The following is a 27,679-nucleotide window of genomic DNA, read 5'->3' on the forward strand; positions in this document are numbered from 1 at the left end:
AATAAAACATATGATAAGAAGTAGTCTAACCAGGGCAACACACCAGAACATTAAACATATCAGATAAATGTTTTTTTTAAATTGCCCCATTGATGGCCCTCCCTCTAATAATAATGCGATGACTCTGATGATCCCAACCTCCAATGATAATGAAATGAAATGACTCTGCTGACTCCAACCCCTTATAATAATGAGTTGACTCTACTGAACCCGCCCTCTTAAGATAATGAGATGACTCTGCTGTCCCCATCCTCCAATGATAATGAGAGGACTCTGCTGACCCCACCCTCTAATGATAATGAGATGACTCTGCTGAATCCAACCCCTTATAATAATGAGTTGACTGCTGAACCCGTCCTCTTAAGATAATGAGATGACTCTGCTGTACCCATCCTCCAATGATAATGAGAGGACTCTGCTGACCCCACCCTCTAATGATAATGAGACGAGTCTGCTGACTCCACCAACTTATAATAATGAGATGACTCTGCTGAACCCACCCTCTTAAGATAATAAGATAAATTTGCTGACCCCATCCTCTAATGATAATAAGATGACTCTGCTGACGCCAACCCCTTATAGTAATGAGTTGACTCTGCTGAAACCCGCCCTCTTAAGATAATGAGATGACTCTGCTGATCCCATCCTCCAATGATAATGAGAGGACTCTGCTGATCCCATCCTCCAATGATAATGAGGACTCTTCTGACCCAGCCCTCTAATGATGAGATGACTCTCCTGACCTTGCCCTCAAATGATAATAAGTATGACTCTGCTGACCCCGCCCTCTAATGATAATGAGATGACTCCGCTAAACCCACCTTCTAAAGATAATGAGATGACTCTGCTGACCCTGCCCTCTAATGAAAATGAGTGACTGTGCTGACCCCACTCTATAATGATAATAAGATGATTCTGCTGCCTCTGCCCTCTAATGATGAGATAACTCTACTGCCCCTGCCCCATGATTTTAAAGAGATGACTCTGCTGACCCTGTCCCAGTCTATACACCAAAGATGATATGTAAGCTGTATAAAACAGGAAATTTCAGCCTATTGTCTGTGCTCTAGTGGGCACTGTAGATACTAAATTAGTTCAGGTTTTTTTATATGGATTAAAAATAAAAATATATAGTAATTATAATTATAACCTGGTAAAATAATATGTTATTTTCTGATGATGCTTTGATGAGCTCTGTATTTAAATGTTATTAGATTCTGAATTTAATCTCTCTCCATGTTTTTTTTTTTTTTTTTTAACTTCAGTATTTTATTGACTTTTATTATCTCCTCAATAGAGAAAAAGTGCAAGAGGCACCAACAAAAAAGAAAAAGCATTGTATGCAGTCAAATAGGGCAACGCAGTGTCCCAACATATCAGATTCCTTTCTCCATAGTTTAATATCAAGATGAAGACGGAACGCAGCAGGGGTCATTAATGCCGCCAATTATTAACAGTTGCATAAAATGACGTTTTTTTTTTCGTTTAGCTTGATACCTACCAGTGATGAAGCCACCGTGAGCAGTAAGTACAATCTGACAATCATCTCCATTTTTATCTTGTGCAGGGATTTGCCTTGAGCAATTCCAGTTGGTTCTCAGTATATAATAATAATAAAAAAAAAAGAATAAAAATAATTCCGCTCGACAAAAGCTTCAGATTTCAGTCCAGGGCTCTGTATCAAATAGAAAAAGAAAAAGGAGGGTAAGAAGAAATTTTGTCAAAATTATATCAATACAATCACTGCTCTGCCTGAAAAATGACGGGGAAATTGAACTATAGAATATTGTGATTTTCTTTTTGAAAAGCCGTTGAAGAAGAAGAAGAAGGACAAGACATAAAAGCTCTGACTGTAGAGATAATGTATTGACGGTACAGACTCTCTCTGCTTCCCTGCACCGGTGAACTCCGGCCCTGAGAATCTTGACCCTCCACCAACTCCTACTTTATTTATGGAGTTTTTTTTTAAATGAGAAACCAAAAAATTCTTCAACCAGACCCAGTACAGTCACAAAGTGGGTCTAAAGACCCCCTATATGACGGTCAAATCATAATCAACCCATCTGTCCTACCTTCAGGGGAGTATACTGAGAAGAGATAGCCCTATTGCCAAATAAAAATGCCCCCCCCCCCCCCCATGGAACCTTAAATGGGTTTAGAATACCCATTGTCATATCCCCTTTTAGGGAATTTTAGGGGGTCTTCTATTCGGGATCCTCATCTCTTAAATAAAGTGATTCTTGCTCTGGAGGACCGTTCCTGCCCTGCCATTACACAGACAACACATTGATATGAATGGACACTGTGTAATACTTAATTTTCCCTGTGGTAGCGCTGCAGACAAATTGATCACTTACTGCCAGAATTCCAAAGATTATAATTGATCGCTGGGGGTCCGAGTAGTAGAGATCCTTCTAACAAGTAAGGACTGTCCGCAAAACAGGCAGCTCCTTTATTAACACACACACACACACACACATATATATATGTTAATAAAGGAGCTGCCTGTTTTGCAGACCGTTTTTCTTTGATAAGTGAAAGCAAAATACAAAATGTAATGATGATAAATTCCACTTTTCCCCATCTGACTGACAGGATAATCTTCTATTTGGCGGTAAGTTGAAGTATGTGCACGTCTGCGACAACAATCCTATGATTGTCCATTGGCAGAAATAAACTGATGGTTAATTGCTGTGAAAATCAGGACAGAAGATGTAAAGTGTATAATTGCTGTAGAGTGTGATCAGTATTTTCTGGAGCTTCATGTCAGGAGGCGGCACCAGGGAATATTATATGCATGAATAAGCCGTGAAAATACTCATAGGGTCTTAACAAAATCCTGTGTGTTTCACATTGATGGTGAGGCAAAGATAAAAATCCCATCAAAAACTTTCTGTCATTTTATGTAATTCAAACATTATGATAACGCTTTCAAAAAAATCGAATATTTCTCATTATAACCGTTGATAAGTTTTACTTGCTATACCTGACATAACCACATGGTGTGCTGTTGCAAATAAACTCATGTGGCAGCATCTCAGAGCACAAAGCACTTCTATTCAAGCACATGTAGCACGATACTCTACAGCAGCCCCTAGTGGTAGCGCTATATATTGCATTAGCTAAAAAACACATTATGGCACATTGATCAAACCTGTCATAAGAACAACCCTTAATCAAGGAAACAAACACACAATATACTAGTCACACTTACGCCACATCATGGCTGTCGTTCATATACACCAGTATTAAGTACCAAAATGGCGCAAGTAAAAAATATATTCGGCACTACCTGTCTCTTAGCCATCCCCATATGATGCATATTTTTTTTAAAGTACAAGTTGCAGAACAAGATTAAAAATTACGCACATCACGCATGCAATTTTTTCAGCCTCTGTTCACATACAGTAGCGTTAGACGGATTTTAAACATATACCTCCGACGGAAGGCTGCGACGTATGCCGCAGTATAGGCATTCTTCCATATGAAAAACATATACTGTGCGGTATACGTTTTTTTTTACTGTATACTTCTTTATAGAAGAGTGTCGTTTACTACACTATTCCATACACCAAATAAAGGTGTGACGAGGCGTACCGACCCGGCGTATTTTCCTAAGAGCGCTCTTTTGGCACACGCCAGGTAAATGGAGGCCCATGGCTACGTTTGTCGCATGCGCTGTGAGCCTTTTCCAGTACATAGGACTTTAACGCTATATGAACACAACCTTAGGCACATAACGCCACTCAATATTAACCTTTTCCCGTCGCTAATATGCCTATTTACGTCGTGAAAGGGATTTTAAAAATGGCGCCGAGTGGGCGCTATAGCCGCTGGGTCTCTGCTGTGTTGCCCAGCAGGAACCCAGCACCAATGTTTGCGATCAGAAAAAAATTGTGATCGCAAGCATTCAACCCCTCAGATGTGACCACTGGCATCTGAGGGGTTTTTACTGCCCCTTTCACTTCAGGGCCGATCACCGGCTCCCGCACGGCGAGATGGCGGGAGCCGGTGTACTCCTATAGCAGCTGGGAGCCTTCTGAACGCTCCCATCCCTGCTATATGAAGATTGCCTGTGGCTGGTCTCAATAGCAATGCACTAACTTTGCCATAGACTGCAATACTGTGATATTGAAGTCTGTGGCATAAGCAATATAATGGTCACCGGTTCAAGCCCCCTAGAAGGGCTAAAAAAAAAGTTTAAAAAAAAAGTTTGCAAAAATATGAAAAAAAAAATATGTATATAAAAATTCATATCACCCTCTTTCCCTAGATCACAAATAAACTTAAAACATATTAGGTATCCCCTTATCCTAAAACACACAAAATATAAAAACGTTTTTCCAATACGGTGATCACCGGTTCAAGCCACCTAGAAGGGCTAAAAAATAGTAATACAAAAAAGTTAAAAATAAATATATATATATATATATAAAAATTCAAATCACCCCCCCCCCCTTTCCCTAGATCACATATAAACAAAAATAAACTTAAACATATTAGGTATTCCCTTATCTGAAAACGCCCAAACTATAAAAAGTAGCGTTGCGGCGAAACAATATAAAAATGGCCAAATCGCAGTTTTTTGCCACTTTAAAGGTATGTTCACACGCACTGTTTTCAGACGTAAGTCGGGCGTTTTACGTCTCGAATTACGCCTGAATAAACGTCTCCATTACGTCTACAAACATCTGCCCATTGCTTGCAATGGGATTTACGGTGTTCTGCTCCCACGAGCCTTTATTTCAAAATACGGCGCGTAAAATGACGGCTCGTCAAAAGAAGTGCTGGGCCGTTTTTGGAGGCGTTTTTCATTGACTCCTTTGAAATACAGCTCCAAAAACGGCCGTAAAATACGCCGCGAAAAATGTGAGTTGTTAAAAAAACGTCTGAAAATCAGGAGCTGTTGTCGCTCCATATTTTCAGACGTTTTTGGTCACTTCGTGTGAACATACCCTTACACGTTAATTTTTAGAGAAAAAGTGATTGAAATGCCCAACATTCCCCAAAATAGTATTAATAAAAACGACATATTTTTACGTACAAAAAGACGCCGTACACAGCTCTGTAGACAGAAATATAAAAAAGTTACGGGGGAGTCACAATATGCCGATGCAAAAAATTTTTGGTTTCTTTCAAACTTTTACATTTTTTTAAAGGTACTAAAACATAACAAAAACGATATAAATTTGGTATCACCGTGATCGTACTGACCCGCAGAATAAAGGTAACGTGACATCTTCACCATACAGCGAACGCCGTAAAAAAACGAAACCCATGAGGAAATGGAGGAACTGCTGTTTGTTTTTTTCCAATTCCACCCCATTCTGATTTTTTTTCCAGCTTCCCAGGACATCGCACATAATATTAAATAGTCCCATCAGAAAGTACAATTTGTCACAAAAAGCATAAAAAATTATTCTGGTCCTGAAAGGGTTAAGAGGATGAAGGGGGTTCAATATCTTTACCAATAATTCCTTGGGTGTTACTGCTATTTTCTTATGCATTTCAATGAATTTTTCTTTCAGCTCAATCAATCCGCTTATCTGTCTGGAGTCGCCCATATGACCCTTGAAGGTCTTAGCAAAACAAACGTTTGTTTAAAACGGAAGGATATGGATGATAATATTTATTTAGCCGGCTTCATTTTTTTTCCTCTATATATACACCGGCTTGACAAAAAAATATATAGTGCCAGCAATGTCCTGCAGCGTGGTAATTGGTTGTGCTGTGCAAAAGATGGGGTCCCATAAGAATATGTGATGGGTCCCAAAAATCATAAATTATCATCAATTTTCTTATTGCTAGGGGCCCCACGGCGATCGTTAGAACGAGGGTCCTGAACCCGCAGATCCTCCACACTGCTCGACCGCAGCGAGGAGGATATTGACTGGAGCGGAGCGGCGGTCGAGCTTGCGCGCTGCCACTCGGTCGGCTCGGCTCTTTCGGTCCTTCACATAGTCAGTGGATGGAGCAGCGGGCGCAATGCTCGGCTTCCGCTCCATTCAAGCTCCTCACTGGCGCAGTGACGGCGATCTGGGGGTTTAGAACACATTCTCACGATGAGCGGGGGACCCAGTGGTGGGGTCGCCAGCTATCAGAGAATGATCACCTATCCTGGGGATAGGTGATAATTTATTATTTTGGGTAAACCCCTTTAATCAAAGCGGCGGACTGGTTGTCTGGTCAATGTTATGTGTAAGCGGCCACTAATACTCCGGGAGATGCCGGGGGGAAGAAGTATGATGAAGTTTGCTGCCTCTATACAATCGAGCAGAAATCAAGTGGCAAAGAGTAGGCAGTGCCCAGAAGGGAAGAGTCTGTGCACCAGCCCGGCATTGGTTACTCCAGTGTTTGGTTTCGTGGAGGTGGAGTCGCATAGGTCGATTTCTCAGCCACTGGACCTGGCATACAGCAGCCGCTCACCAGTGCCACGCTCTTTATTACATGTCTACAGTAAACCAACACCCACCAATAGCTGCAGAGAGGGTAAGTTCTGTTCTCATATTGGTGTTATTTATGTGTACTGTATATATGATGACAATATTCATACGTATAGTAAACACGATGCCATTGTTAATGTTTACACTATATATCACTGGATATCAGCCGTGGAATCCACTGCAAAATTCCACCTCCCATTCATTTCAATGGGAGGCCGACGCTTCTTTTTCCACTCTGGCTGATTTGGCTTATGGGGGGGGGATCAGGTGAAATAACTGTTGGCCGAACGAACATTCGGCTAACAGCGATCTAATGTGTATGGCCAGCCTAAGTGTAGCTTTATATGTGGAATGGTTCCTGATTCCTATGGATATGTTGTAAGAATTCATTGAGGGTTGAAGGCCATTCTACTGGCATTGGGTGGTCCACCATGATATTAGAAAACCATTCCCTGAATTTTGGCCCATTATCGTTTAACCCCTAAGGGCCTCTGGCAGGGCTTAAAAGAGGCAGAGTGAAGCCAGTCCTGGGGTCCTTCATTATACCCCTGGGCTGCCATAACAACCATCGTCACCCCCCGATCTCGTTGCAGCGGGGCGATGAGCTGTTGGATGGGGCTGCCCCCTCTTTTTAACGCCTAAGATGCCGCAGTCGCGATTGACCGCAGCATTTGAGGGATTAAACAGCCATGAACAGCGCGATCGCTGCTCTTGGCTGTCAGTCCTGGGTGTCGGCTGTAAAACACAGCTGACACCCGCAGCACATGGAGCGCGCTCCATACTTCTCCCCCTGCACCAGGACGTACCGTAATTATAAAATACAAGAATATAAAATATGTAACTCCATAACATGTTATTCAGGTTACAAAAATCACCAAATATTGATCCGTCTTAAAAAGCAGAAAAGACTTCTTGCCCTCGGCCTCCATCCTGGCATTACAAAATCAGAACTGATAAACTTTTATATTGTCAATTAGACATGAACCGGCCGTGATGGGACCTGCATCGTATCATTGCCTTATTTTCTGCAGGATATCAAATCAGACTAATGGCCACAGCTAACAATGTTCTCTCCTGATGAATGATCTTCACGGTTGATGTCATTGTCTCTTCAAGTATAAGATTAGACATTTCTGTTTCTCGTTAGAAAACAAACATTTTCTATGTCCTCCCGGAGAATATTGTAAGATTTGCTTTTTTTGGGATGACTTATTGGGGCCATATGCTAATTAAGAATTATATTGTTGCTCAGCTACTAAAATTGACAAAAAGACGAAGGTATCGATTTGCAGTTTTTGGGATATTAGACATGTTAGTAGGACCATATTGGTCGGAAATTTGGGAGATGAGACCTTCAACTATTCCCAGAACAAATGGAGCTGAATTAAAATCAATGGGATCTACTAAAACCTACACATTTTAATGGAGAGATACCTCTCCACTAAAATTAAGGCCAGGACCCCTTTGTTCTGGACATTGGTGGGGCTTCTATCTTCTAGACCTCCTCTAAATTTGACCTTTCCTACAAGGCTACAAAAACCTACCAGTGTTTTCAGCGTCGGACTGGGGTTCTTTGGGCCCACCAGATGAGATGATTCTGAAGGCCCAGTCTCCATCTATATAGAATATGTCCACTTTTAATTTTGTTGTTATCATTGTACACACAGGACATATCATCAATAAGATCTAATAGGGTATTTGTGAATCATCTCATAAGAAATAGACCCTAGTGACAAGTGATTGGCCCCAAAGAGCTCCAAATGGAGTTGTCTTCATAATCCTCTGGTTCTCTGGTGAGACAGTCCGACCCGAGTGTTCTCATTTGTATTGACCACATTGTTTGGGACCAATATTGTTGTGGTTCCCAGTCCCTAGATCCCAATTAATTTCCCACTTCTATGATTCACAGGCAGCAGAAAGCTGGAATCCTCTCCTATGAAGAGTCCAAGCAGAACGTGGTGCTCCAGATATGACCAAGAATCATCATCTATGTCTGCATTTGCTAAATGGGCATCACATGGTTATAAGTGAATGTAATCATTTTTAAGTGATGTCATAACAAGTGACATCATAATTTTGATGTGTTGTATTATAATAAAGGGGAATTGTTCCTCAAAAACTCAGACGAGAGACCTTGTCTCTCATGAAAATGTCTTTATTTTTTTTGTATTGTGAGTCTTTCCTTATCAACCGTAATCTATTTTAAGACAAATTTCCAAAATAACAAGATTTGCCTCCAAAATTCTACTTGAAGTAACAGTAATGAGAAGAAGATAGATGACACCTCTATTGAATGAATGCCGCTAATGAGAACTAACAGGTGATATGAAAGGAAATCTCAGAGTGAGGATCAAACATGAACATATTGTAAATTGGAGATGAGAAAATTAAAAAAATTCAATTGTCCAATGATTCTCCAAAATGTGAATCCCTCTGCTTCACTCCAAATCCCTCTGATTCACTCCAAATCCCTCTGATTCACTCCAAATCACTCTGATTCTACCATCTCTAGTTCAACAGTAATCACATAAATGCAATGACTGAATGGATTCGCTTGGTTCAATACTTTTGGTCAACGCTGTCGTCAAATAAAAAATCTCTAGGTCTTATTTCCTCCATAGAAGACAGGAGATTCCATATGGACCATACCGTCTATACATGTAATATATTCTAGATGAGGATGACCCATGATACAGATAGAAAGATGGTGGGCGGTCACTTCTATAAGAGGACAAGCTTTACCGATAGGTAGAAGAAGAACTAATTTTATGGTATTCACGTACGATGATAATGGTGAAACCGCCCATTAAATAAACTTGTGTATTGTAGAAGAGTGGAGGAGACACTGGAAGCAATTCAATGTCCCATTGTTAACCACACTAAAGGTTTCAACCAGAGGTCATTAGCATTCTACTCACAAGCCTCCTGTCACCCGACAAAAATAGTTTGGCCTTGAGGAGCAAGTCACCAAGTGTGTATTTAATGAGGAGGAATTTCTCCTTGCGTGCTGTTCTTCACCAGAAAGGAATCTAATTATGAGTTAACCAGCGTTCTGCTGCACTCAGGAAATGAGACAGATAACATTGTGGAAGGGATAAAGCTGGAGATGTCCTCAGTGACATTCACAAGAATTCACGAAACAGCAGTAACTTCATAAGGGAAATTCTGGTCACATATCTCCAAGCAGAAGCCAAGATTAGGTTAGACTCTTAGAAACGATTCAATGTTGTCTTGACGGTGAGAACATACAAGAAAACAAAGAAGAAGCAATCAATTTTCATAGACAAGTCGAAAGCTAGCCATAAACTCTATATACAAGATGGCAGACTGGCATTGGGACTGGAAATACCACTTATGTATCTCCGCCTAGTGGCCCCCAAAAATAAGAGTTTCCACCACACCCATCATTGCAGGACAGGAGATCCTGAGGCTTGTTCCTCCTCTCTCTTTTCATCCCTTGTAGGGTATAATGGTCTTCAAACTGGTTATCTCCTAATCTGTACCTCAAACTTGTTGTTGCCTGTAAATATATATAAAGGGTAATTCTACTTTCAGTCCATTATAGCATCAGATAAAGAGGAGAACATGGGCTCCTCTTGAGCATTACTTTAAAGTGTAAATTCGGCCAACCTTATCTGAGGTTTTCCACCTTCATGGGCCGCATAAAAGATAAAAGTGCTACATCTATGGTACACAAGACCTTTGTCATAGTGACTGTAGTAGAACCAGTGGCGTAACTACCGCCGTAGCAGCAGTAGCGGCTGCCACGGGGCCCACGGCATGAGGGCGCCCGTGTCGCCCGCCGGCACGGGGCCCCACCATGGCCGGAGGCTCTGCTAGCAGCCGCTATGGCTGCTACAGCGGGACGCCACTGAACACTACGGCAGAGCAGGGAGGTATCTCCCCGCTCTGCCATTAACTGGTTCCCGACCGCTGGCTGTATTTTTACGGCCAGCGGTCAGGGACGGGTCCTTAAAACCCGAGCCATAGACTTTCTACGGCTCGGGTTTTAACTTGCTGCCCGCGCGATCGGGCAGCTGAATGTCGGGTCTTCGGCTGTCAGTGACTGCCGGGGACCCTGAGGAGAGGATAGAAGCAGCTTTCGCTGCTTCTGTCTTCTCTGATCACTTGTACACAGCGCTGAATGCGCGCAGTGTACAGGAATAAAGACAGCAGCAGCGGCGCTGTCTCTATTCCTCCCGGTGATCATGTGACTGGTCACATGATCGCCGGGTGCCGTTACTGACAGACTGATGCTGGGTCTAACTAGACCCAGCACAGCCCTATTAGTGACAATCGTCACTATGAGAGGGCTGATCTCCCCTGTAACTGGGGCTGCTGTGCAGCTCCAGTTACAGGGGAAAAACATGGTGTAAAAGAAAGAAAAAAAGTATATAAAGTTCCCCAAAGTTTTTCTTTGACCTTTGGGGGACAGACCATAGTAATAAAAAAATAATAAAGTAAAGTGCAAAAAAAATGTAAATAATAAATATACATAAAATACCCACCCCCAAAAAAAACGTCCCCCCCTCCGCCAATCATTGTTGTAACGACCCAATTACCCTAATATAGACATGTAATATATTAAAATTTACGGTAGACAATGACGATCACAAATAAAAGGTCTATTTTAGGGTAAAACTATGTTAGTACCAAAAAAAAAATAGCTGAAATGTAAAAAAGCTTATTTTTTTAATATTATTTTCAAACTTTATGAATAAAAATTCTAAAATAGCAAAAAAGGTGTTTATAAAAACGATAAAAAATGAAACCTGCATTGTCTACGGAAAAAACGTCGCAAAAATCACATCGTTAGCCCAACAAATAAAAACACGTGCTAAAAATGGCTAAACTGTGTCTGGTCCTGAAGGCGCAAAATAGAGCAAAAGACATGTATCCCCCCCCCCTCTCCACAGGACATGTATCCCCTCTCCACAGGACATGTATCCCCTCTCCACAGGATCTCCACAGGACATGTATCCCCCCCCTCTCTCCACAGGACAGGGGATACATGTGTGATCGCTGGCATTGATAGGGAGAACGGGGGACTGAAAGTCCCCTGAAGTTCTCCATCACAAACCTCGGACTTCCGGGGTCTGTGTCGGCAGCTCCGTAGAAATGAATGGAGCGCCGGTCGTGCTTGTGCGCATGCGTGACCAGCGCTCCTTTCATTTTTATTGAGCTGCGCAGACCCCGGAAGTCCGAGGTTAGTCGTAGAGAAGTTCAGGGGACTTTCAGTCCCCCGTTCTCCCTATCCCTGCCAGCGATCACTCATGTATCCCCTATCCTGTGGAGATCCTGTGGAGAGGAGATACATGTATTTTGTAGGACACACTGTAGGTCGCATTTTTTTGGGAGGGGGGACGCTGTATGGCGTTCCCTACGGGGGGGGGGGAACGCTGTATGGCGTTCCCTACAGGGGGGGCTGTATGGTGTTCTCTACAGGGGGGGCTGTATGGCGTTCTCTGCAGGGGGGCTGTATGGCGTTATCTACAGGGGTCTGTATGGCATTATCTACAGGGGGGCTGTATGGCGTTCTCTACAGGTGGGGGCTGTATGGCGTTCTCTGCAGGGGGGCTGTATGGCGTTATCTACAGGGGGCTGTATGGCATTATCTACAGGGGGCTGTATGGCGTTCTCTACAGGGGGATGTATGGCGTTATCTACAGGGGGGGCTGTAAAAAAGGCACTATCTACAAGAGGGGGGGGGGTTGCGTGACACCCAGGGGAGGGGGGTCCCAGTCAAAAGTTTGCTATGGGGCCCAGTCTTTCCTAGTTACGCCCCTGAGTAGAACCATATTGAATATCTGTAAATTAAGTTGACAGTTGGGTAGGTATCTTGGTAGCAAACCCTCACTGCCCCCTATATGACAACAATCCTGTCACTAAAAAAGTAAAAGCTCTTTAAATTCGTTTCTAAAAAAAAATAAAAAAAAGATGTATCAAGCAGCTGGTGTCCATTGTGTTTAATGTTCTACATCAAAATCCATCTGTAATAATGAGTCAGTGTTCAACCTTCACCTCTGAGAAGAGAGCTGGGTGATCACCATCACTCATATTTTGGTTTAGACACTTGTAGCCTAGAGGCATCTACTAAATGCACAGAAGGTTTGAGTCACATACTGCTAATTCTAAATGGTATAAAAATATTAATTTATTGCACTTAGGGGGCAGTATTATAGTAGTTATATTCTTGTATATAGGGCACAGTATTATAGTAGTTATATTCTTGTATATAGAGAGCAGTATTATAGTAGTTATATTCTTGTATATAGGGCACAGTATTATAGTAGTTATATTCTTGTATATAGAGAGCAGTATTATAGTAGTTATATTATTGTATATAGGGGCAGTATCATAGTAGTTATATTCTTGTATATAGGGGCAGTATTATAGTAGTTATATTCTTGTATATAGGGGGCAGTATTATAGTAGTTATATTCTTGTATATAGGGGGCAGTATTATAGTTGTTATATTCTTGTATATAGAGAGCAGTATTATAGTAGTTATATTCTTGTACATAGGGGGCAGTATTATAGTAGTTATATTCTTGTATATAGGAGCAGTATTATAGTAGTTATATTCTTGTATATAGGGGCAGTATTATAGTAGTTATATTCTTGTATATAGGGGCAGTATTATAGTAGTTATATTCTTGTATATAGGGGCAGTATTATAGTCGTTATATTCTTGTATATAGGGGGCAGTATTATAGTAGTTATATTCTTGTATATAGGAGGCAGTATTATAGTAGTTATATTCTTGTATATAGGGGCAGTATTATAGTAGTTATATTCTTGTATATAGGGGGCAGTATTATAGTAGTTATATTCTTGTATATAGGGGGCAGTATTATAGTAGATATATTCTTGTATATAGGGGGCAGTATTATAGTAGTTATACTCTTGTATATAGGGCAGTATTATAGTAGTTATACTCTTGTATATAGGAGCAGTATTATAGTAGTTATATTCTTGTATATAGGAGCAGTATTATAGTAGTTATATTCTTGTACATAGGAGGCAGTATTATAGTAGTTATATTCTTGTATATAGGGGGCATTATTATAGTAGTTATATTCTTGAATATAGCGGCAGTATTATAGTAATTATATTCTTGTATATAGGAGCAGTATTATAGTAGTTATATTCTTGTAAATAGGGGCAGTATTATAGTAGTTATATTCTTGTATATAGGGGGCAGTATTATAGTAGTTATATTCTTGTATATAGAGAGCAGTATTATAGTAGTTATATTCTTGTACATAGGGGGCAGTATTATAGTAGTTATATTCTTGTATATAGGAGCAGTATTATAGTAGTTATATTCTTGTATATAGGGGCAGTATTATAGTAGTTATATTCTTGTATATAGGGGCAGTATTATAGTAGTTATATTCTTGTATATAGGGGCAGTATTATAGTAGTTATATTCTTGTATATAGGGAGCAGTATTATAGTAGTTATATTCTTATATATATAGGAGGCAGTATTATAGTAGTTATATTCTTGTATATAGGGGGCAGTATTATAGTAGTTATATTCTTGTATATAGGGGGCAGTATTATAGTAGTTATATTCTTGTATATAGGGGGCAGTATTATAGTAGTTATATTCTTGTATATAGGGGGCAGTATTATAGTAGTTATACTCTTGTATATAGGGCAGTATTATAGTAGTTATACTCTTGTATATAGGAGCAGTATTATAGTAGTTATATTCTTGTATATAGGAGCAGTATTATAGTAGTTATATTCTTGTACATAGGAGGCAGTATTATAGTAGTTATATTCTTGTATATAGGGGGCATTATTATAGTAGTTATATTCTTGTATATAGCGGCAGTATTATAGTAATTATATTCTTGTATATAGGAGCAGTATTATAGTAGTTATATTCTTGTAAATAGGGGCAATATTATAGTAGTTATATTCTTGTATATAGGGGGCAGTATTATAGTAGTTATATTCTTGTATATAGGGGCAGTATTATAGTAGTTATATTCTTGTATATAGGGGGCAGTGGTATAGTAGTTCTATTCTTGTATATAGGGGCAGTATTATAGTAGTTCTATTCTTGTATATAGGGGCAGTATTATAGTAGTTATATTCTTGTATATAGGGGCAGTATTATAGTAGTTATATTCTTGTATATAGGGGGCAGTATTATAGTAGTCATATTCTTGTATATAGGAGCAGTATTATAGTAGTTATATTCTTGTATATAGAGGGCAGTATTATAGTAGTTATATTCTTGTATATAGGGGCAGTATTATAGTAGTTATATTCTTGTATATAGGGGGCAGTATTATAGTAGTTATATTCTTGTATATAGGGGCAGTATTATAGTAGTTCTATTCTTGTATATAGGGGCAGTGTTATAGTAGTTATATTCTTGAATATAGGAGCAGTATTATAGTAGCTATATTCTTGTATATAGGGGGCAGTATTAGGGCATGACCACACGTGGCGGATTTCCTCCGCAACTGTCCGCATCAATGCCGCACAGAATCTGCGTTGCAGATTCTGCTGCGGATCTGCACAAAATGTGCAGTACATTGATGCGGACTAGCTGCTGCGGACTGCGGGAAAAGTGCTTCCCTTCTCCCTATCAGTGCAGGATAGAGAGAAGGGACAGCACTTTCCCTAGTGAAAGTAAATGATTTTCATACTTACCGGCCGTTGTCTTGGTGACGCGTCCCTCTTTCGGCATCCAGCCCGACCTCCCTGGATGACGCGCCAGTCCATGTGACCGCTGCAGCCTGTGCTTGGCCTGTGATTGGCTGCAGCCGTCACTTAGACTGAAACGTCATCCTGGGAGGCCGGACTGGAGACAGACGCAGGGAGTTCTCGGTAAGTATGAACTTATATATTTTTTTACAGATACATGTATATTGAGATCGGTAGTCACTGTCCCGGGTGCAGAAACAGTTACTGCCGATCGCTTAACTCTTTCAGCACCCTGGACAGTGACTATTTACAGACGTCTCCTAGCAACGCTCCCGTCATTACGGGAGCCCCATTGACTTCCTCAGTCTGGCTGTAGACCTAGAAATACATAGGTCCAGCCAGAATGAAGAAATGTCAAGTTAAAAAAGCAAGACGCATCCGCAGCACACATAACATGTGCATGACAGCTGCGGACTTCATTGCGGAAATTAGAATCTCCATTGAAGTCAATGGAGAAATTCCGCCATGAGTCCGCCACTGCTCCGCAACAGACAGAGCATGCTGCGGACACCAAATTCCGCTCCGCAGCCTATGCTCCGCAGCGGAATTTTACGCCTCGTCTAAACGAACACTGCTAAATTAAAGTGTAAGTCAATGGACAAACGGCTCCACTGCGGATTAACGCTGCGGAGTGTCCGCAGCGGAATTTAAGTGAAATTCCGCCACGTGTGAACCCAGCCTTATAGTAGTGATATTCTTATATATAAGGGGCAGTATTATAGTAGTTATATTCTTGTATATAGGGTGCAGTATTATAGTAGTTATATTCTTGTATATAGAGGGCAGTATTATAGTAGTTATATTCTTGTATATAGGGGCAGTGTTATAGTAGTTATATTCTTGAATATAGGAGCAGTATTATAGTAGCTATATTCTTGTATATAGGGGGCAGTATTAGGGCATGACCACACGTGGCGGATTTCCTCCGCAACTGTCCGCATCAATGCCGCACAGAATCTGCGTTGCAGATTCTGCTGCGGATCTGCACAAAATGTGCAGTACATTGATGCGGACTAGCTGCTGCGGACTGCGGGAAAAGTGCTTCCCTTCTCCCTATCAGTGCAGGATAGAGAGAAGGGACAGCACTTTCCCTAGTGAAAGTAAACGATTTTCATACTTACCGGCCGTTGGAAATTAGAATCTCCATTGAAGTCAATGGAGAAATTCCGCCATGAGTCCGCCACTGCTCCGCAACAGACAGAGCATGCTGCGGACACCAAATTTCGCTCCGCAGCCTATGCCCCCCAGCGGAATTTTACGCCTCGTCTAAACGAACACTGCTAAATTAAAGTGTAAGTCAATGGACAAACGGCTCCGCTGCAGATTAACGCTGCGGAGTGTCCGCAGCGGAATTTAAGTGAAATTCCGCCACGTGTGAACCCAGCCTTAGGGCATGTTCACACGTGGCGGAATTTCACTTAAATTCCGCTGCGGACACTCCGCAGCGTTAATCCGCAGCGGAGCCGTTTGTCCATTGACTTACACTTTAATTTAGCAGTGTTCGTTTAGACGAGGTGTAAAATTCCGCTGCGGAGCATAGGCTGCGGAGCGGAATTTGGTGTCCGCAGCATGCTCTGTCTGTTGCGGAGCAGTGGCGGACTCATGGCGGAATTTCTCCATTGACTTCAATGGAGAGTCAAAATTCCGCAATGAAGTCCGCAGATCTTATGTGTGCTGCGGAGCGTATTCGTTTTACTACCATGACATTTCTTCATTCTGGCTGGACCTATGTATTTCTAGGTCTACAGCCAGACTGAGGAAGTCAATGGGGCTCCCGTAATGACGGGAGCGTTGCTAGGAGACGTCGGTAAATAGTCACTGTCCAGGGTGCTGAAAGAGTTAAGCGATCGGCAGTAACTGTTTCTGCACCCGGGACAGTGACTACCGATCTCAATATACATGTATCTGTAAAAAAATAGATAAGTTCATACTTACCGAGAACTCCCTACGTCTGTCTCCAGTCCGGCCTCCCAGGATGACGTTTCAGTCTAAGTGACGGCTGCAGCCAATCACAGGCCAAGCACAGGCTGCAGCGGTCACATGGACTGGCGCGGCATCCAGGGAGGTCGGGCTGGATGCCGAAAGAGGGACGCGTCACCAAGACAACGGCCGGTAAGTATGAAAATCGTTTACTTTCACTAGGGAAAGTGCTGTCCCTTCTCTCTATCCTGCACTGATAGGGAGAAGGGAAGCACTTTTCCCGCAGTCCGCAGCAGCTAGTCCGCATCAATGTACTGCACATTTTGTGCAGATCCGCAGCAGAATCTGCAACGCAGATTCTGTGCGGCATTGATGCGGACAGTTGCGGAGGAATTCCGCCACGTCTGGCCGTGCCCTTATAGTAGTTATATTCTTGTATATAGGGAGCAGTATTATAGCAGTTATATTCTTGTATATAGGAGCAATATTATAGTAGTTATATTCTTGTATATAGGAGGCAGTATTATAATAGTTATATTCTTGTATATAGGAGGCAGTATTATAGTAGTGATATTCTTATATATAAGGGGCAGTATTATAGTAGTTATATTCTTGTATATAGGGTGCAGTATTATAGTAGTTATATTCTTGTATATAGAGAGCAGTATTATAGTAGTTATATTCTTGTATATAGGAGGCAGTATTATAGTAGTTATATTCTTGTATATAGGGACAGTATTATAGTAGTTATATTCTTGTATATAGGGGGCAGTATTATAGTAGTTATATTCTTGCATATAGGGGGCAGTATTATAGTAGTTATATTCTTGTATATTTGGAGCAGTATTATAGTAGTTATATTCTTGCATATAGGGGGCAGTATTATAGAAGTTATATTCTTGTATATAGGGAGCAGTATTATAGTAGTTATATTCTTGTATATAGGAGCAGTATTATAGAAGTTATATTCTTGTATATAGGAGCAGTATTATAGTAGTTATATTCTTGTACATAGGGGGTAGTATTATAGTCGAATTATTCTTGTATATAGGGGTAGTATTATAGTAGTTATATTCTTGTATATAGGGGCAATATTATAGTAGTTATATTCTTGTATATAGGGAGCAGTATTATAGTAGTTATATTCTTGTATATAGGGGCAGTATTATAGTAGTTATATTCTTGTATATAGGGAGCAGTATAATAGTAGTTATATTCTTGTATATAGGAGCAGTATTATAGTAGTTATATTCTTGTATATAGGGGCAGTATTATATTCTTGTATATAGGGGGCAGTATTATAGTAGTTATATTCTTCCATTATAGCATCAGATAAAGAGGAGAACATGGGCTCCTCTTGAGCATTACTTTTAAGTGTAAATTCGGCCAACCTTATCTGAGGTTTTCCACCTTCATGGGCCGCATAAAAGATAAAAGTGCTACATCTATGGTACACAAGACCTTTGTCATAGTGACTGTAGTAGAACCATATTGAATATCTGTAAATTAAGTTGACAGTTGGGTAGGTATCTTGGTAGCAAACCCTCACTGCCCCCTATATGACAACAATCCTGTCACTAAAAAAGTAAAAGCTCTTTAAATTCGTTTCTAAAAAAAAATAAAAAAAAGATGTATCAAGCAGCTGGTGTCCATTGTGTTTAATGTTCTACCTCAAAATCCATCTGTAATAATGAGTCAGTGTTCAACCTTCACCTCTGAGAAGAGAGCTGGGTGATCACCATCACTCATATTTTGGTTTAGACACTTGTAGCCTAGAGGCATCTACTAAATGCACAGAAGGTTTGAGTCACATACTGCTAATTCTAAATGGTATAAAAATATTAATTTATTGCACTTAGGGGGCAGTATTATAGTAGTTATATTCTTGTATATAGGGGCAGTATTATAGTAGTTATATTCTTGTATATAGGGGCAGTATTATGGTAGTTATTTTCTTGTTTATAGGAGCAGTATTATAGTAGTTATATTCTTGTATATAGGGGACAGTATTATAGTAGTTATATTCTTGTATATAGGGGCAGTATTATAGTAGTTATATTCTTGTATATAGGAGAGGTATAGAAGTTATATTCTTGTATATAGGGAGCAGTATTATAGTGGTTATATTCTTGTATACAGGGCGCAGTATTATAGTAGTTATATTCTTGTATATAGGGGGCAGTATTATAGTAGTTATATACTTGTATATAGGGAGCAGTATTATAGTAGTTATATACTTGTATATAGGAGCTGTATTATAGTATTTATATTCTTGTATATAGGGGCAGTAGTATAGTAGTTATATTCTTGTATATAGGGGCAGTATTATAGTAGTTATATTCTTGTATATAGGAGCAGTATTATAGTAGTTATATTCTTGTATATTGGGGCAGTATTATAGTAGTTATATTCTTGTATATAGGAGCAGTATTATAGTAGTTATATTCCTGTATATAGGAGGCAGTATTATAGTAGTTATATTCTTGTATATAGGAGCAGTATTATAGTAGTTATATTCTTGTATATAGGAGCAGTATTATAGTAGTTATATTCTTGTATATAGGGGGCAGTATTATAGTAGTTATATTCTTGTATATCGGGGCTGTATTTTAGAAGTTATATTCTTGTATATAGGGGCAGTATTATAGTAGTTATATTCTTGTATATAGGGGCAGTATTATAGTAGTTATATTCTTGTATATAGGGGCAGTATTATGGTAGTTATTTTCTTGTTTATAGGAGCAGTATTATAGTAGTTATATTCTTGTATATAGGGGACAGTATTATAGTAGTTATATTCTTGTATATAGGAGCAGTATTATAGTAATTATATTCTTGTAAATAGGGAGCAGTATTATAGTAGTTATATTCTTGTATATAGGGGCAGTATTATAGTAGTTATATTCTTGTATATAGGGGCAGTATTATAGTAGTTATATTCTTGTATATAGGAGCAGTATTATAGTAGTTATATTCTTGTAAATAGGGAGCAGTATTATAGTAGTTATATTCTTGTATATAGGGGCAGTATTATAGTAGTTATATTCTTGTATATAGGGGCAGTATTATAGTAGTTATATTCTTGTATATAGGAGCAGCATTATAGTAGTTATATTATTTTATATAGGAGCAGTATTACAGTGGTTATATTATTGTATATAGGGGCAGTATTATAGTAATTATATTCTTGTATATAGGAGGCCATTTTTTAGTAGTTATATTCTTGTACATAGGGGACAGTAATAAAGCTGTTAAATTATTGTTCATAGGGCGCAGTATTATAGTTGTTAGTATTTGTGTACTTTTAGAAGCAGAACATTTGTCACTTCCCAGGGTCAGAATGTGACTTGTTATAGTTTTCCTAAATTTAGCAGAACAATCCAATGATCAGGTCAAATGATACTGGGTCATATCTGGCAATTCTCCATTTTACTCATAGAGATTGAAAAATATATAAACATATTTTCTCATATACTTTGCACCTTTCTTACCCCCATGTTCAGGTTTTATGGGGTGGGTAGTTTTCTCGCCCTCCATCATTGTATCAGATTTAGTCACACAGATTATCCTTTTAATATTTATCGTTTCGAAAAAAAAATCTGAAAAGAAGAAATATTCTCCGGCTGGAGCTTCGGCCTCTGCAGAACACAACGCACATTAAGTTAATGTCTCATTGTTCAGTATGTACTATTTATATTGAATATAGTAGAAACATTGCTGTTGCTTAGCAACCTGATCTCCTTTAACGCAAATATATAGTTCTGTCAGTGTGAGGCTCAGCCGAGTACTGCGGGCAGCATACAAATTACTGAGCTCCGCCGTAATAATTGGACTTTGAATATTTATTTATTTTTTTGCTAAAAATTCAACCCGCTTAAATAAAAAGGGAATAAACAAGAAAAATGACACAAAAACGATAAATATCGGTGGTTGATGGAGAAATGCAATCCTTGAAGAGCTATTTGCAACCCTGAGAAAATAGAGGGTGATTGAGTTACAATATCCTAATATACAAGGAGCTGGGCGGGGCTGTGACAACATCCTGTCTTTTCCTTAAAAGTGATTGGTTGTCACTGTATTTATAAGACTGATTACATGAGATGTTAAGTATGGGTACGGTCATCCTATTAAATAAACACGGTCTCAGAGCTACAATTTATTACATGATCGCCCGTTTATGTAATGGCCATTGGGGGGTTTAAGTTGTTGGAAAATGGATTGGGAGACGCCTTTAACTATTTAATGAATTTTACAAGAATCAAAAAATAACACAAAACTCCCCAAATGGCAAAAATAAAATACTTTGTCAATCCCTGCTCTAGTGATTCCTTCCTGGCTCTATGATGTGTCATCCGTGATGACATCACATCTGACATTACATCACTAACGATAATATACAATATATCCCTCTCATTACAAGCTGCAATGTATGTGTCTTCTTTTTCCTGTACGTTGCCTCCCTTGACTTGCATGTTTTTACCTTAAAGCTGCTGCAGGTAGGAAAAAACAAGTCAGTGGAGCCCCGAGAGGCAGCGCCTTATAAAACAGATACAACTTCCTGTGACTACTTCTGTACATGTAACTTCCTGTACCTAAATGGTGGTCACCCAAACAGGAAGTCAGTTGATTGCTGGGTAACTTGAGGTCCCAGAGCCTGAAAAAATAGACTAAAAGGGGCTGCGAGAAGAAAAATAAAGCTAGGTTCTATACAGTAATGTAATAATGCCTATACAATGTACGCAATTACTGCAGTGGACATGCCCTTTAACATGCAAACTCTAAGACTTGGATTCTGTTGAGAATATCAATACAAAAGACTTGTCTCTGCTCCCCGGCCGCGTTCAGCCCATTCTCATGACATTGTGCAGATGTGCTGTGCACCTTGCTTGACATACAATGATAATTACCCCTTATATGAGGCTTTCAAGGGTTTTGCAATGGAAAATAGCCATGTTTCATCCTAGTGATGATGTCTCATAGTAATTAATCTAATGAGCCATTAGATGCACATGTCAGGCAGCTCATTACAGACAAGCAGAAGGACTGCAAGCTGATATTGACCGCGGCTCAGGCCAGATACTGCTTCTGTCTTAGTGATTCATTAATGTATTCTCTCCAGTTACAGCCATAATATTTCTAGAGAAAGGTATATACAATAAATATCCGGAATTAGGATGAAGGAATGTAAATAAAGAAGGAAAACAACAATGACAAGGTGTATACATAAATATATATATATCGCTACAGCGGTCACGTGAGACAAAACAACGTCATCTCAGGAGACCAGCGGAGGTGAGTATGGTATTTTTATTTTATTTTAGGGTTGGAATCGCAAGTGCCCCGGTTGCCCTGTTTGACTCTCTGATGTCTTCTAGGACTGTATCGCACTTGGATACAGTCCTAGAATATATCAGAGAGTCTGACAGGGCAATTAGGGGATTTGCGATTCGCTGCAAATTTATACGGATCGAAACGAATTTCGGGGCTGATTTGATAGAATCGGCACCGAAACTAATTTCAGGAAATTCGCTCATCACTAGTCACTGTACACAAGCCTAAGATCGCCATGCACAATGCCAAGAGGCAGCTGGAGAGGTGTAAAGCACTCTGGAGCATCGTGTTCCCTGGAGTGATGAATCGTGACAGTGGCGTAAATACCGCAGTAGCAATTATTTGGAGGCAGAACTGATGCATTTAGGCCTCATTTACACGAGCGTAATATACGCGCGTGCGACGCGCGTGCTTTTCACGCGTGTCGTACGCACCTATATTACTCTATGGGGCAGTTTAGACGATGCGTGAATTTTGCGCAGCGTGAGTGCGTTGCGTAAAACTCACGACATGTTCTATAATCGTGCGTTTTTCACGCAACACGCACCCATTGAAGTCAATGGGTGCGTGAAAACAACGCATGCCACACGGACGCTACTCGCAAGTCTGGGGATCCTTGTCGTGGATTGCGAGCTTGCGTCCTTTTGGCCAAAATGATCACTAATACCCCAGGTATTTTTCATTATTACGTATATTTGCTTCTTTTGGACACAGCCGGGTCTTTGATGCTGGGAGAGCATGGTGTGTTGTTGTTTGGCATAGCAAGCAGGGTAGCCCGCTCTATGAATTATCAAGGCGTCACAAATAGGCTTCTACCTGGCTATACACGTTGCGCCTCATGACTTACACACTATCCCTCCATGTTTCACACACTTGCATCCCATTATTCATTTATTTTTTAGGCACTTTACTCATTACTGCCCCCTATATTTCACTTACATTATTACACTTGCACATACACTATTCATTTATTATTTCTTACTACACATCCCATGCACCACATACCACTCCCCTCAAGACTAGTGGGAGTGGCTATTATTATTTAAAGCACCTGCTCACTCGTCTTCATCAGCGTTTCTGACCTGGCTGTGTCCATTTGTAAGTATGGTCTTTTTCGGTGTTTCTGCATGAATGTCCTTGTTTTTATCTGTTTTGTACGGACGCTACTGCGTTGCATGCGCGAAAATCACGCAAGAGCTGTCAAAAGGATGAATGTAAACAGAAAAGCACCACGTGCTTTTCTGTTTACAAACACCCAAACGGAGTGTCAAATTAGAGATGAGCGCACCGAACTTCACCGGGTTCGGCCGAACTCGTTTTGACCGAACCCGGCAAAAAATGTTCGGGTACGCGACGTCAGGAGACAGTCACTGCCCACGGTGCTGAAAGACTTAAACTGGTTCAGCACCATGGACAGTGACTTTCGATCACAATATACATATACGTGTAAAAAAAAACAGAAGTTCGGACTTACCGATAAGTCCCGGCTCCTTCCTCCAGTCCGACCTCCCGGGATGACAATTCAGTCCAAGTGACAGCTCCAGCCAATCACAGGCCAAGCACAGGCTGCAGCCAATCACAGGCTGCAGCGGTCTCATGGACTGCCACGTCATCCTGGGAGGTGGGGCCGGATGACAAGAGAGGGACGCGTCACCAAGGCAACGGCCGGGAGACCGGACTGGAGGAAGCAGGAAGTTCATGGTAAGTTTGAACGTCTTTTTTTATTCACAGGTTGGTGTATATTGTGATCGGCATTCACTGTCGAGGGTGCTGAAAGAGTTACTGCCGATCAGTTAGCTCTTTCAGCACCTTGGACAGTGACGGGCGTCGACTAGCCTCATCTCTATGATGGCGGCTGCGCGAAAATCACGCAGCCGCGCATCATACACGGATGACACACGGAGCTGTCAAGTGCCTTTTGCGCGCACAAAACGCAGCGTTTTTTGCGCGCGCAAAACGCACACGCTCGTGTAAATCAGGCCTTACGGATACAGGTTTCAGGCCACACAATGCTGATTTTCAGCATAAAATAATTGCCAGGGTCGGTGTAGTGCTGAGACGGTGTATCTAAGCCCATCTGTTGTCTTATAGCTATAGTGTCTTCAATAAAAAAAAAAATGCGGGGTATTGGCCTCTGGGCTTGTGCTCCTGATCTTCCGGCATTGATCTGGATTCTATATTTTTGGTCTTGGCTAATAATTAAATGCAATGAAAGACTTAATTTTTACATGGTGCTGGTTAATGTTCATGCTCGATTGGAGGGATAGGGATTTCAAAAGTTTTCTATGGGGCTCAGCCTTTAATAGTTACGCCCCTGAATTTCCCCTCAATATCTGGAGGTCTGATGGAGAAACTGGGTTTGGGGGATGCCAGAAGAACGTGACCTACGGAATACCATAGTTACTACATTTGGTGGAGATGGGGTAATGGTGTGGGGCTTTTTGTCAGGGTATGGCCCCTTATTTCCAGTAAAGGGTTAATGCCATACAAAGACATGTCACACAATTGTAGCTTCCAACTATGTGGTGACAGTTTGGTCCTTAAGTGCACATTCACACGTGGCGGAATTGCTGTTGAACTCCGCTGTGGACTGTCAGCAGTGGAATTCTGCACCGGCCGTTTTTTATATTTGTTTCTATACATTTTTAGGAAACTTAGTTCAGACGTTGCCGAAAATCACTGTGCGGAAATCAGGCTGTGGTGCAGAATTTCCCCTCCGCAGCAGAGAAGAAGCAGAATTTCACTGCGTATTTCAGACTTTGCAATGCAAAAACTGAAATCTGTGGCAAGTCCGCTGTGTTTTCTGCAACGTCTGAATCACCTGTCAAATATGCAAATGTTGGTGCAGATTAGTTGCGTAATTGCCCCAAATCTGCATCAACATTTGCAGCGGAAAAACTCTGCCACGTCTGAACGTGCCCAATCTTTTCCAGCATGACTGCGCCCCAGTGCACACAGCGAGCTCCATAAAGACATGGGGTGAGGGGTTTGATTTGGAGGAACTTAAGCGTCTTCACAGAGCCCCGACCTCAACCCCATTTGGGATGAATTAAAATGGTGACTATGAGCCCGACCTTCTACCCCATCATCAGCGTCTGACCTCACAAAGACACCCTAAAATATTGTGGAAAGCCTTTCCATAAGAGTGGAAGCTGTTATACATGCAAAAGGGGCCAACTCCATATTAATGGCCATGGTTTTGGAATGGGAAGTCCAATAAGTTCATACAGATGTTGTCACGGTCTGTGGGTATGTGGACCCACTAGGCCGCACCGCCGTATCGGGGAGGCAGCTGGCCAAGCAACAGAGCAAACAATCAATACAAAGTCCTGCTGTAATGACGGGGTAGGGAGACAGACAGGTGAGCCCTAATCTACCCGCCACTCCTAGGTGACGGCGTACAACTGGGCGACGGTCCCTATGCTCAGTAAGTGCACGACAAACAAACAGACAAGGGTACACAGAAGCTAAGGGAGAAGGGGCAGTAGTGAACGAGCCGAGTCAAACCAGGAGTGTACGAGGTACCAAACGCAGAGCAGGAGCGTAGTCAGTAAAGCCAGGGTCAATATGAAGCAGAGGTCAATAGTAATAGCAGGAGCAGCAGAGCCAGGAAACAAGAGAGAATCACAGGCAAAGACAAGAAGCAAATGAAGGTATAAATAGACCGAGGGCGGGAGCTAGAACCGTCTGGCCAGGCTGTGATAGGTTCTCCCACTCCTCAGCCTACCAGCCTGAGTGGTAGCAGATCGAGTAACTCTATCCGACCTAGGAGCACACTGATTAACCACGGGCGTCGACGCAGAAGCTGTGTCTGGCAGATCCTTTACACCCGCGCTAGGGTACCTGAATAGTCCAGACAGTGGCCGAGGCTTTAGCACGGATGGAGGTGGGTGCCGCAGGTTACGCCACACGTGACGGATGACAGCAGGAGCAATAGGAAATGACTCCAACACTTACATGCTCAGGAACAAGGACACAGCACGGGATACAGGATAGAGGTAGCAGGGCACAGGTAACAACAGGAACAGGATAACACTAATGGACCATTTGCAAGACTGACATGGAAATACTAAAAACGCTCAGGCAAGGATCAGAAGGGCAGGGCCCTTCTTATAGTCTAGGGTGATCTGGGAGCAATCAGTCAAATCTAAAAATGTGTGTGCTCTGGCCCATTAAGGCCGGTAATGAGTTCTAGTGCGCACCCTAGTGGTCACTGCAGGAAAGGACGGCCGCATGTGCTGGCATCTCTGGGGAGGAAGACATCTGCAGGATGATAGGAGTCTGCAGTCTGCGACGAGGACGTTACAGATGTGATGGTCAGGAGTTCACATACTTTTGGCCACATAATGTATGTGCGAGAGCATGAAAACAATTCTTTGTAGTAAAGCAACAGAACACTGGAGTATTATCAAGTATATTATAAAAATGTTCCCAATCTTCCATACTGATGATTTTCCTACAAGACATTGCATGGGTAGGAAAACTGTCATCTGTACATTGCTGCAACCCCAACTACATCATCTAGTGCATATTTTAGTTGGCTTATACGGTAGATATCTAAACAGTGTCCGCCACAGGGCCAAGGATGCTGATAGATGACTTTTTCTCTCTCTAGAGCCGCTGCAGGATATTATGGGATGGAAGATTGATTGCTCTGATTCTCTATCTAAAATTGCCTATTTTAAACAATGGAAAACAACATGAAATATTGATAAATGGCCGAAACTTCCAGACCCCTATGAAGTTAATCCAAACAATTGTCTGTCACCGGTTCAGAAAGTTTGCTGCTGTCTGCAGAAATTCTTCAAATTAACCCCTCGATATTCTGACGGCATATCTTCTCTAGATACCCTCCCCCCAGACATACATAGACCAGATAGGGCCCAAAGGCAAAAATTACCAATTGGCACCCATCTGTCCGGATGGCGGGATCACCCTATTCCTCTGTATCACTGTTCGGCACAGGAAGAGGAGGTTACTTTCTGCCAGTCAATGGAGGCATGAAATCAGCAGTATGAGAGGGTGGATTGCATTGTATAGGCACAGGCTGGCATTTTATAGGGCACTAGAAATGGTACTTAAAGGGCACTACAGCTGGTATTACACTTTGTGTATGCCTAGATTATCTCTTGTCATAACCCTGGCTCAACATGATATACTGACCTCAGTAACCACTAAGACTGGTTCTATTTATTTAGACTCTGGGAATTATACTATAATATGGGCACTAATATGGCTGATAATATAATATAGGCA

The 27,679-nt window shown here is 41.2% G+C and overlaps 1 protein-coding gene across 2 annotated transcripts in view; it reads right to left on the minus strand.

Annotated features, from left to right (window-relative positions):
- The window catches only part of LOC142652219 (pituitary adenylate cyclase-activating polypeptide type I receptor-like), a 224,375-nt gene that overhangs the window by 165,895 nt on the left and 30,801 nt on the right, over positions 1–27,679 (minus strand). For both annotated transcript variants that reach the window (XM_075827814.1, XM_075827815.1), the window contains exon 2: positions 1,502–1,675. In XM_075827814.1, coding sequence (XP_075683929.1) covers positions 1,502–1,552 — 51 coding nt within the window. In that variant the 5' untranslated portion in view covers positions 1,553–1,675. The remainder of the gene's footprint in view (positions 1–1,501; positions 1,676–27,679) is intronic.

Source organism: Rhinoderma darwinii, chromosome 5 (genome assembly GCF_050947455.1).
Source record: "Rhinoderma darwinii isolate aRhiDar2 chromosome 5, aRhiDar2.hap1, whole genome shotgun sequence".
NCBI classification, from domain to species: Eukaryota; Metazoa; Chordata; class Amphibia; order Anura; family Rhinodermatidae; genus Rhinoderma; species Rhinoderma darwinii.